This window comes from Odocoileus virginianus, chromosome 20, assembly GCF_023699985.2.
Source record: "Odocoileus virginianus isolate 20LAN1187 ecotype Illinois chromosome 20, Ovbor_1.2, whole genome shotgun sequence".
NCBI lineage: Eukaryota > Metazoa > Chordata > Mammalia > Artiodactyla > Cervidae > Odocoileus > Odocoileus virginianus.
This window is the reverse complement of record NC_069693.1, coordinates 4,913,180-4,924,791: the sequence shown is the minus strand read 5'-3', so window position 1 is coordinate 4,924,791 and position 11,612 is coordinate 4,913,180. Positions and strand designations below refer to the sequence as shown.

The window sequence follows — 11,612 nt, the reverse complement described above, 5'->3', positions numbered from 1 at the left end:
GAGAGCTACAGTCCATAGGGTCATGAAGAGTTGGATGGGGTGGAAAGCAACTGAGCACTCAGGCATGCTCTCCGGGGAGGCTCCTCCCACCCCCACCCCCACCCCCAGCCCCAGCCTCCTCCAGCCCTTTTCACTCACCTCGCCACTGAACTCAGCATCTTCTTCTCAGGACCCCCCCATCCTCCCAGATACCAGGCTGGACTGCTCACAGCCACTGATCCCCAAGCACTGTGCCCCCACCTCCTCTCTCTCTGTGATCCCCCCTCTCCGTCCCCATGTCCCTGGTCCCAGGTCAACCCTGCTCCTCTCCTATCTGGACCATTATCGCAAATTCTTCCCTTTCTCTGTATCCTTCACTTGACCTCAGAGGCATCTCCCTGTGTCCAGAGCTGACCCTGCCTCTGGCCTGCTCACACCCCTGGCATGGGTCCCTCAGCATCACTGGGACAAAGTCCCAGCCCTTCAGCATTCAGGGCAGCTCCGGCCAATAGAAATATAATGCCAGGGACATGTGCGCTTTTAAATTTTCTAGCAGCCACACAATTTTTTTTAAGTAAAATATTTATTTTAATATCTCATTTAGCTCAATGCACCCAAAACAAAAAATTTCAATGTGACATCAAAATACAATTTTAAGGAGGCGGTTCGCTTTCTCATTTTTTACGTAGTAAGTGTTTGAATCCCACGTGTCTTTTACACATATGTGCATGCTGAGTCGCTTCAGTCATGTCCAACTCTTTGCGACCCCCATGGATTGTAGCCCGCCAGGCTCCTCTGTCCATGGGATTCTCCAAGCAAGAACCCTGGAGTGGGTTTCCATGCCCTCCTCCAGGGGATTTTCCTGACTCAGGGATCAAACCCAGGTGTCCTGTATTGGCAGGTGGATTCTTTACCATTTGAACCACGAGGGAAGCCCCTTTTATACTTACAGCACCCCTCAATTGGAACTTGCCACATTTCACGAGTTAGGAGCCACCAAGGTAAGTGGCTGCCTCATTGCCCAGTACAGCTCTGCCCCTCTTGTCTTCTAGGGCTCCAGCCTTGGAGACTAGAAGTTTTCCTGAACCATTCATTCCGTGTCTTCTAACCTCTAAGCTTTCGCTTATGCTATTCCCCTCTCCCACAGTGCTCTTCCCACCTCCTCCTGGCAACAACTTGTCATTGCCTCCTTCAGGAAAGCGTCCCTGAACACCACCCAACTTCCAGCCTCTTGCAGGTGGGTTGGTCACTCTCATCGAAGTTCCTAGAGCAGGTGGCTCCTTCATAGCACCATCTGGGTCCATCTCCCACACTTGGACCGAGCACTCCTTGAGGGCAGACCCTAGGGCTGACTCACCCCTGTGTCCCAAGTCCCAGCACAGGTACTTGGCCCAGAGGAAGCCTTAGGAAATGTTTACCAAGTGACTAAATGACTTCATTACGCCCACTCCTGTTTTACAGAAAATAAAACTGAGGCTCAGAGAAGGGAATTTAGTTGCTCAACCTCAAACACCCAGGGAACGATGGAGCCTGAACTGGAACTCAACTTCCAACACGGCCGTGGACATGGCCCATCTCTTGGGCGCCACCTCTGGATCCACCTTACTACTATGTGGGATGGGTAGAGTTTTGAGGAGTTGTAGAGAGCCCCTTGGGAAAGGAGGGAGGTGGTCAGCAGTGGGGAGTGGAAGAAGCTCTAACAGAGAGAATGAAGTGCCCAACTCTAGGCATTTGCCAGTGACTTTCATGGTTTTGCCACCCCCACATGCCATGCATGCTTATCCCCTGCAGAAGTCTTCAATGAAGAAGATGTTTGGGACTTCCCTGGTGGCCCAGCAGTTAGGAGGTCACCTTCAAGTGCAGGGAGTTCAGGCTCGGTCCCTGGTCAGGGAGCTAAAATCCCTCATGCCTTGGGGCCAAAGACCCAAAACATAAAACAGAAGCAATATTGTGACAAATTCAAGAAAAGACTTTAAACTGTAACTTCCACGTTACAGAAAAACTTAAAAAAAAAAAAGAAAATGCTTTATTAGAAAACTTTATGAAAGTAGAAGCAGGAAGAAGAGCCGGAAGTCACAGACCATAAAAACCAACCCTCACTGCAGGCTTACTCTATGTCAGACATGGTTCCTGCACTTTCTGGATATTAAATGTGTTCTTTATAACAGCCATGGGAAACAGATGCTATTTCCCTCATTTCCGGGGTGAAGGGGGGGACTTCCCTGGTGGTCCAGTGGTTAAGACTTTGCCCTCTCAATGCGGGTTCAACTCCTGGTTAGAGAGCTAAGGTCCCACACACTGGGGGATGTGGCCAAAAATTTAAAGAAAAATTTTAAAAAAAAGGATGAAGGAATTTGAGAAAGAGGGGACATATGTATACCTATGGCTGATTCATGCTTATGCATGGCAGAAACCAACACAGTACTGTAAAGCAATTATCATTTAATTAAAAATAAGTGAATTAAAAAAAAATAAAACACAATACCAGAAAAAACAAAAACAGGAACAACAACTACTTTTGTAAACCCTCCGTAGAAACACCGAATCTTACAATAAATTCTCCTGAACGTCCCTTTACTGAGATACCATGATTCCCATTGTGTGCAGTTTCCTCCACTCCAACAAGCAATAAACTTGATTTTTTCTACTTAAAAAAAAAAAAAAAAGATGAAAGAAAAAAGGTGGGGAAGTGATGCGCTCAAAGGCAAATAGCTCACAACTGCCAGAACGGGATTGGCACCAAAAAGCTGTTTCTAGAGTCAGTGTCTTTAACGACTACAGTGTACCGTCTGCCCAGAAAAAAAGAATTTGTTTTTTAAAAAAATTCAACAAAAGAACACTCTCAAGTCACTGCAAACCAACCCACCTTCAAATTTGCATACAGATCTGCCTAGAGGCATAGTCAACTATCCCCAGGCTGACCTAGTGAAACTGCTTTGCTTTGTTGTTTAAAAATGTTTAGATTAAATATGGATTTAGAGAGAGGGGACGATGGTGGAGCTTCACAAAGGTAGTGGCCAAATACTCTGATTTTGGCCACACTGCATAGCACGGGAAATCTTAGTTCCCTGATCAGGGATTGAACCTTTGCCTCCTGCAGTGGAAGTGCAGATTCTTAACCACTGGACCACCAGGGAAAGTCCCCCAAAGCCTTTTGAAATTCCTTATATTTGACACTTAAACTTAAATATGCCAGCAAGTTTGGAATGTGAGCAAATTTGGAAAACTCAGCAGAGGCCACAGCACTGGTAAAGGTCATTTTCCATTCTAGTCCCAAAGAAAGGCAATGCCAATGAATGCTCAAACTACTGCACAATTGCACTCATCTCACACGCTAGTAAAGTAATGCTCAAAATTCTCCAAGCCAGGCTTCAGCAATACATGAACTGTGAAATTCCAGATGTTCAAGCTGGTTTTAGAAAAGGCAGAGGAACCAGAGATCCAATTGCCAACATCTGCTGGATCATCGAAAAGCAAGGGAGTTCCAGAAAAACAACTACTTCTGCTTTATTGACTATGCCAAAGCCTTTGACTGTATGGATCACAATAAACTGTGGAAAATTCTGAAAGAGATGGGAATACCAGACCACCTGACCTGCCTCTTGAGAAATCTGTATGCAGGTCAGGAAGCAACAGTTAGAACTGGATATGGAACAACAGACTGGCTCCTAATAGGAAAAAGAGTATGTCAAGACTGTATATTGTCACCCTGCTTGTTTAACTTATATGCAGAGTACATCATGAGAAATGCTGGACTGGAAGAAGCACATGCTGGAATCAAGATTGCCGGGAGAAATATCAATAACCTCAGATATGCAGATGACACCACCCTTATGGCAGAAAGTGAAGAACTAAAGAGCCTCTTGATGAAAGTGAAAGAGGAGAGTGAAAAAGTTGGCTTAAAGCTCAACATTCAGAAAACTGAGATCATGGCATCTGGGCTCATCACTTCATGGCAAATAGATGGGGAAATAGTGGAAACAGTGGCAGACTTTATTTTATGGGCTCCAAAATCACTGCAGATGGTGACTGTAGCCATGAAATTAAAAGAGCTTACTCCTTGGAAGGAAAGCTATGACTAACCTAGACAGCATATTAACAAGCAAAGACATTACTTTGCCAGCAAAGGTCTATGTAGTCAAGGCTATGGTTTTCCCAGTAGTCATGTATGGATGTGAGAGTTGGGCTATAAAGAAAGCTGAGCGCTGAAGAACTGATGCTTTTGAACTGTGGTTCAACTGTTGGAGAAGAGTCTTGAGAGTCCCTTGGACTGCAAGGAGATCCAACCAGTCCATACTAAAGAAAATCAGTGCTGAATATTCATTGGAAGGACTGATACTGAAGCTGAAGCTCCAATATGTTGGCCACCTGATTTGAAGAGCTGACTCATTTGAAAAGACCCTGATGCTGGGAAAGATGGAAGGCAGGAGAAGAAGGGGACGACAGAGGATGAGGTGGTTGGATGGCATCACCAACTCAATGGACATGAGTTTGAGTAAACTCTGGGAGTAGGACATGACTGAGCGACTGAACCGAACTGAACTGAACCTTGACCTAGATTCATAGGCCAGAAGAGATTGGGTCTCTGGACTCTGGTCTGAGGGAGGAGGGGGCTTTGCGTTGGAATGCCAAAGGAATGTTAAGACATTCTGCAGGGACAGTGGAATTCCTGCAATACGCGGAGGGGTGGGAGAGTGGGAGGTGAGGCGAGAAGGAAAGTTGGTGGAGCTTCCACAAGAGGAGAATGTTGACTGGGAGGGAGTTCTGGAGGAGCAACTGGAAAGACTGGCAGGAGAGGATCCCTTTGTCAGCAGCTTCTGATGTGTGACTCCCCGGGGAGCCTCTGATGGCAGGAGCAGGGGTGTGGCCAGGCTGAGTCACTGGGGCTTCTCCCTCCTCCCTTTGTGAGGCCCCTTCTTGAGGACTGGAGCCCACCTACTCGGGTTCCCAGCCCCCATTTCCCCTGACACCCTGGAGGCTGGGCGTTCACCCTCAGTGACACAGTCCCTTGTGTGACCCAGGGGCCCTGCCTTCCTGCCAACCCTCTGCTTCCACCTCGTTCTGCTACTGCATCACCTGTGGAATGCCCAGAAACACCTTCACATCCCTCTACACCCTGATGAAGCGGCATATTCTCTACCGCCGCCCCTTTACTCTCTCTGCCTTATTGTTCTTTCTCTCTCCCATTTTACAGATGAGGAAAACTGAGACCTGGAAAATGGAGGAAAATATGCCACTGGGCAGGGAGGCAGGACAAGGGACCAAAAATCAGATACATTTTTCTTTCCCGTCTCCCTCTCTTCAGGGTGTCTTCTCCTCCACTTTGGAGCTCCAGAGCTTCTCCACCTTTGTTTTTCAGGCTATTAATGTGCACACCCACAGAAAAATAAATGGAAGGAAGCAGGCGCCCCATGACTATCACCGTATGCAGGTTGGTACACGTCTTTTCAGGTTTTATTTTGTGAACATTTTCATTTTACATAGTGAGAACCACATACACATGTATTTCTGTATATTCCTTCCTTCATTAAACATCACATAGCATAAACATCCTCACATGATACTAAGAATTCTGCATAATTACTATCCTTAACAGCTTCAGAATATCCTTGCCTCAAACCAGCCTACTGTTTGAACAATCCACTGTTTCTAGACACCTTTGGTGTTTCCACTATTTTGTTATGAAATATAACATTGTGATAAATTCAAACTTTGCCCCACATTTTGGATTTTTTTTTTTTAGTAGACAACTAGGAATTACTAGGTCAAAGGTGGAGGACAAAACAAATGTCCCCACTCACACTGCCAAATCACCTTCCATAAAAACTGTATGAATTTACAGTTTCAGTGGGAGAGAGGGCTGGTCTCACTACATCCTTACCAACATCAAGGTTTTGTATTTGTTTTGGTTTTTAGGTCTGATTTGATTGGCTTACACACATATTGTTGAGGTTTTGACATGCCTCAAGTAGGACTGTAGGTCACTGAGGTCCTATTTCTGTGACTTTCCTGTTCCACCGCGTAGGGATGGAGAGATGGGAGTGGAGAGATTAACGATATCTTCTCATGGTCTCTTTTATCCAGTCGACATACTTGCAGACTTGGGTATAGACACCTGGGTTGTTGGGTTGGCCACAAGGGAAACTTCCCCAGGACACCAGGCCTTGCAGGGTACCTTTGCACATCAGTGGTCCCCCTGAGTCACCCTGGAAGGGATAAAGCAAATTAGCTTCAGCTTCAGAGCGAAGCTCCTGTCCCCGCCTCAGTAGTCAGTCTTTGTCTGGCGGACCCAATTGAGGAGAAGATAAACCACGTTCTCTAACGGCATTGGCTTGAGCCCCAGCCCGTGGGACCAATCACAGGGAAGGGGCGGGGCTTCTGGCGGTCAAAGCCCCATTTCCTCCTGGTCTTTGGGGATGGCACCAAGCCAAGGGAGGAAAAAGCAATATCTCCAGGGGATGGATAGATGTGCGAAAGGGGGACCGGGAGGCTCTGGAACCCAGGGGACAAACTGATGAAATAATTGACAGGGCCCAGTGCAAAATGAAAATGCAAAGAATTCCCTGGAGGTCCATTGGTTAGGACTTGGCACTTTCACTGCCGGTAGCCTGGGTTTGAGCTCTGTTGAGAGAACTAAGATCTACCATGTGACCTGGTATTGCAAAAAAAAAGAAAGAATGAAAGAAAATGTGGGCTCCGTAGCTCAAAAAGTATTTAAAATTTCAAAACAGCAACAGGAATGTGTTAAACCAAGCGTGGGACTCTCCCAAGTGTGGGACCCTGTGTCACTGTACGACTCACACATTCAAGAAGCCGGCCGTCACTAGGGGAGGAAGAGGACGCCTTCCTCTTTGGGACACACTTTCCTGTCCCATCACCCCACCCCTCACACATATGGTTCCCCCCATTCCTGACAGCTGAGGGTGCAGGTGAGAGGCAAAGGAGTCGGGGTGGGGAGGTATGGGGCGAGAGACAAGGAAAGGCAAAGAGTCACAGAGGAAAGGGACCTAGGGGACTTCCGTGGCGGTCCAGTGGCTAAGAATCCACCTTCCAATGTGGGGGGACACGGGAGCTCAGGGAACTAAGATCCCACGTGCTGTGGGACAATGAAGGGAAAAGAAAAAGGAAGAAAGTTATAGCAAAGGATGGAGAAGAGGCTGCCACTGGGGGTAGACGGGGCAACACAGATGGAAAAAACGAAACGAAATTCAGTGTAAAGAAAGATGTGGGAAGATGTTCAGAGACTCTTTGTGACCCCATGGACTATACAGTCCATGGAATTCTCCAGGCCAGAATACTGGAGTGGGTAGCCTTTTCTTCTCCAGGGGAACCTTCCCAACTGAGGGATCGAACCTAGGTCTCCCACACTGCAGGCAGATTCTTTACCAGCTGAGACACCAGGGAAGCCCAAGAACACTGGAGTGGGTAGCCTATCCCTTCTCCAGCAGATCTTCCTGACCCAGGGATTGAACTGGGGTCTCCTGCATTGTAGGTGGATTCTTTACCAACTGAGCTATCACAGAGAGGGAGTTACAAAGAAGAGGGGAGAGAGAATTCTTGGCCTAAGACTGGGTCCCAAGGATGGGGAGTGAGACCTTAGCTTTAAGCACACAATCTCAGTAATTGCAATAAATATTGTTTTAATGCAATACCTTAAAAATTGAATTTAATATAAAAAAGCCCATGATGAACACTGTATCCCAGTTTTAGATAAAGGGTCAGGTACCAGGCTGTGCTGAGACTCATTGAAGCCTGAGGCAGATGAGAAATTCAGTAAGACTGAGGCTTCTTTATTGAAAATTCTGATATTTTGTTCATCGTGGACTTTTGCATGAATTGACAAAAAAAAAATATTGCATTAGAATGTGATTTATCTTGATTACTGAGTTTTTTGGGTGCCTCTTCCCCTGTAAAGTTTGTGTTTGGGGGCTTCATTGGTGGCTCAGATGGTAAAGAATCCACATGCAATGCAGGATACCTGGGTTTGATCCCTGGGTCAGGAAGATCCCTTTGACAAGAAAATGGCAACCCACTCCAGAGTTCTTGCCTGAAGAATCCCATGGACAGAAGAGCCAGGTGGGTTACAGTCCATGGAGCTTCAAAGAGTCAGGCACGACTGAATGACTAAACCACTACCACTGTGTTCATGGATTGTGATACTCAACAAAGATGTCAATTAAAAAATAAATACAGCTTGTGTTTGAAGCCAAGGCCACACATGCCTACCCGTTGGCCCCCAGGTTCCTACCCGTTGGCCCCCAGGTTCCCCACCCCCAGACCCTCCCGTTCATTTCTCTGCCTCATCCTCAGGGTCACATCAGCCCGCACTGGGCTCCCACTACTGACCTGAGCAGAGAATGGGGTAGTGAGAGCTCAGAAAGCTGAGCGTGGGGAGGGGGCTGCAGGGGTGATGGGAGAAGGCTCTGCACCAAGGTCAGGTGCAGAGATTGTGGGTGAAGGGGGACAATGGGGGCCCTATGCTGAGATGAAGCAGTAGGGGACCCAGGGCAGGGGAGGAAGGGGGTCTCACGTTGCAGGCGTTGGTGCTGGAGTTGGGGATCCCAGCACAGAGCATGGAGTCTCCCAGCAAGTCCTTGTAAACCTTCTTGCAGTCTTGGGGAGAGATGAGCTTGACGTCTGTGCACATAAGCTGCACTGGAAAGGTCACTGTGGGATGGGGAGGGGTGTCATCAGAGGTCTGGGGTCCGGATGGGGAGAGGATGGAGGTTCAGGATTCTAGACCCTGAAGGACGAGGGGAGGAGGGGTGGGGGGAGGGACTCCACATTAGGATCATGAAAAGGGGGCTGATTCCTGGTCTCCTGGGTCTGGGGGAGGAAGGGTCAGGGTCCGGGGCCCCTGAGTCTCCCAGGCAGCCTCACCATCAGGGCTGGTGGTGGTGCCCCAGCCGGAAACGGTGCACGTGGTCCCGGGGGGGTCGCAGCGGGAAGGCAGGTTGACTTTCTTCACACTGGACGACAGCTTGGCCCGGCCGTTTAGCTTCACCAGCATGAGGTCGTTGGCGTGGGTCTGTGTGGAGTAGCCCGGGTGGCGGAAGGACCGCGTGGCCTTGATCTTCTGGCCGCCCACCAGCCGATCACTGCCCACGTGCACGCTGTACTCACTGGAGGAGGGTGTAGTGTTCAGAGAGATGCTGTGAGTGAGACGGGGGGGGGGGGGGGGCAGGGACCCAGGGAGAGGGGGGCAGGGACCAGAGAGAGGGGCACGGGGACCCAGGGGAAGGGCTGGAAGTGCTCACAGCGCCCCTGCCCACGTACTTCATCATGCAGTGGGCAGCGGTGAGCACCCACTGCTCGTTGATCAGCACACCTCCGCAGTGGAGTTGACTGCCCTTGAGCAGGGCCACCTGCCAGGGCTGGGAGCCTCTTGGACACGGGACTCCATCAATAATCTTGTCCCCACTCTTGTCGCCCTGGTCTGGACAGAGACATGGAGGAACACATGGGCAGCAAGCCTCAGAGGAAGGCTGAGTCAGCAGCTGAGGGATTTGGAGACAGATGGAGACAGACAGACAAGGAGACAGGCTGAAAAGGAGAACAGTGCAGAAAAAGCAGGAGATGGAGACGGAGAGAGACGGAGGCAGCCCACTCTGAAGCCCAGGGGAGCATCTCGTCTGGGGGCCACCGCCGAAGCTGATGGGAGAGACCCTACTTGCCGGACACAGGGTCTGGGGGGCACAGAGACCCCGGGAGGTAGAAGGAGGCAGGGAGGAAGGAGGCAGGAGGCAGAGGAGTCTTGTTTTCCGAAGGAGAAGCTGAGCCGGGGGAGGCCCTGAGCAGGCACGCCCCGGAGAATGGAGCGCCTGAGGAGGGTCAACGGGGCTGAAGATGGGGGGTCAGGGGTGAGGGCAGCCCCCCACCCCCACCTCCGGGCTGTCCGCACCTTCCTGTGCAGCAGATCCCAGGGCGAAGGTCAGCAGCAGGATCAGCAAGGGTGTCGCCATGGTGACCCCTCTGAACCTCTCAGGGGCTGCCAGGCAGGGAGGTCCTCTTCCGATGGGGCTGAAAAGGACACAGTTCAGGAAGCAGGAGTCCTAGCCCGCAGCCCCTCCTCCCTCAGACCCAGGGGTCCAGACCCCCAGACGCCCTTCCCCCCTGGGCTCCCATCCCTCCCCAATCCATCAATCTGTATTCCTAGTTTCTTTCCCCCTGAGACCTCAAATTCTAGACCTCCAGCCCCTCGACCGTCAGAACCAGGCGTCCAGGCTTCCCTCTGCCCCCGCCCCTCAGGAACAGGAGTCAGGGGTCCAGCCAGCCTCATCCGCCCCCTCTCCCCACTCTCCCCCTACCGGAGATGAAGCCCCTTCTCAGCTCGGGGAGGTCAGATCCTACCCGGGCGCCAGACCGGGCCAGGCGTCTCCAGCCCGGCGCGGGGCGGCTGTCTTATACCGAGTCCACTCCCGCCCCCGCCCTCGGCGCCCTGGGATGCAGGTGGGGCGGGCTCTGGGACGCCCCCTCCCGCGTTCGCGGTTATCTCGAACCCCTGCGGCAGCCCAGGCGCTTGCACTCGGCTCTCTCCACCCTCTCACCCCCGCGCCTTCGGGCCGGCATCCCGGGTGCAGCTGCGGAGGGAGGACCCAGACGCTCCGGCCCTGGGGCGGCGGGGCGGAGTTCAGGGGGCAGCAGGGCTGAGGAAATGGGCTCTGGCTGGCCCTCCTCCGGGGCCGGTTTCTTGCCGGCATCCCCTCTCAGGGATGCCCTAGACCCGGTACCCTAATTCTCACCAGTTTGGGAGAATTCGTTCAGGCTGGAGCCCAGTCGTCTTTGAACCTGAACCCATTCCCAGCCCTCACACAGGGTTAGTTGCTCAGTCGTGTCTGACTCTTGGCCACCCCGTGGACTGTAGCCCCCGCCAGGCTCCTCCGTCCATGCCATTCCTTTCTCCAGGGGATCTTCCCGACCCCGGGATCGAACCCCGGTCTCCTCAATTACAGGCAGATTCTTTTTAATTTAACCCTCATACAGGGTATGAATTAAAAAGAAGATGCTCTTTCCTAACTGGATAAATGCTTACTGTTATCAGTATCATCTGTTTTCATATTATACTCAGATTTCTATACATACTCTGTATTTATAACAAAAGTTTCTGTATTAAACATTATCTAATTAATATCACCTCTTTCTTTATAAATTACCTTGAAGAATTTTTCCTCTTAGTATATTTAGATGGGTTCCCCTTCCTTCTTAAGGGTTGCATAATACTATTCCATATTATAGCTGTATCATGATTTATGCAATCTGTTTCAAATTAGAGTATGTTTGGATAGTTTTAATTGTAATAATGCTGGGTTGTGCTTCCTTGTACATTCCTCTTTGCTAATTATGTTCATTCAAGAAATATTTACTGAGCATCTGTTCTGTGCCAGAAATTATTCTGGCTCCTGGGGACATTGTGGTCAGCATTCCTTCATATAAGCTCTTGTTCTAGTGGGTGGAGACTGGGAATAAAAAATAAGCGTATAAAATACATGCCTTGTTTATTAGATGTTGGTAAGTACTGCAGAGAAAAATAAAAGCAGGGAAGAGGGACAGGGAGATACTGGTTTCTCCCACTCTCAAGGACCCCCTGGGGTTGTATTATTAGGAAGATTCCACATGAAGATGGCATTTGAACA

At 50.0% G+C, this 11,612-nt stretch overlaps 1 protein-coding gene across 3 annotated transcripts; it reads right to left on the bottom strand.

The window, feature by feature from the left end:
• Positions 1-5,415: 5,415 nt before the first annotated feature.
• KLK7 (kallikrein related peptidase 7) lies at positions 5,416-10,588 on the bottom strand. Of its 3 annotated transcripts, none has more exons than XM_070450409.1 (6): positions 10,527-10,588; positions 9,881-9,999; positions 9,256-9,415; positions 8,860-9,101; positions 8,510-8,646; positions 5,416-6,185 (listed from the first exon to the last, which is right to left on the bottom strand). In XM_070450409.1, exons 2-6 carry the CDS (start codon positions 9,939-9,941, stop codon positions 6,030-6,032), a joined length of 756 nt encoding a protein of 251 aa, XP_070306510.1. In that variant the 5' UTR covers positions 9,942-9,999; positions 10,527-10,588; the 3' UTR covers positions 5,416-6,029. The 3 variants fall into 3 exon arrangements, with proteins under 3 accessions (XP_070306510.1, XP_070306511.1, XP_070306509.1); XM_070450410.1 differs by lacking the exon at positions 10,527-10,588 and adding an exon at positions 10,330-10,515; XM_070450408.1 differs by lacking the exon at positions 10,527-10,588 and adding an exon at positions 10,287-10,416.
• Between the last annotated feature and the right edge of the window lie 1,024 nt (positions 10,589-11,612).

What these genes read in the sequence shown, in the direction of transcription:
- KLK7 (XM_070450409.1), bottom strand. Translation starts at nt 9,941, where the DNA reads ATGGCGACACCCTTGCTGATCCTGCTGCTGACCTTCGCCCTGGGATCT. An exon ending in CACCACCACCAGCCCTGATG is followed by an intron (nt 8,647 to 8,859) that starts GTGAGGCTGCCT and finishes CCCATCCCACAG; the next exon opens with TGACCTTTCCAGTGCAGCTT. An exon ending in CCAGCACCAACGCCTGCAAC is followed by an intron (nt 6,186 to 8,509) that starts GTGAGACCCCCT and finishes TATCCCTTCCAG; the next exon opens with GGTGACTCAGGGGGACCACT.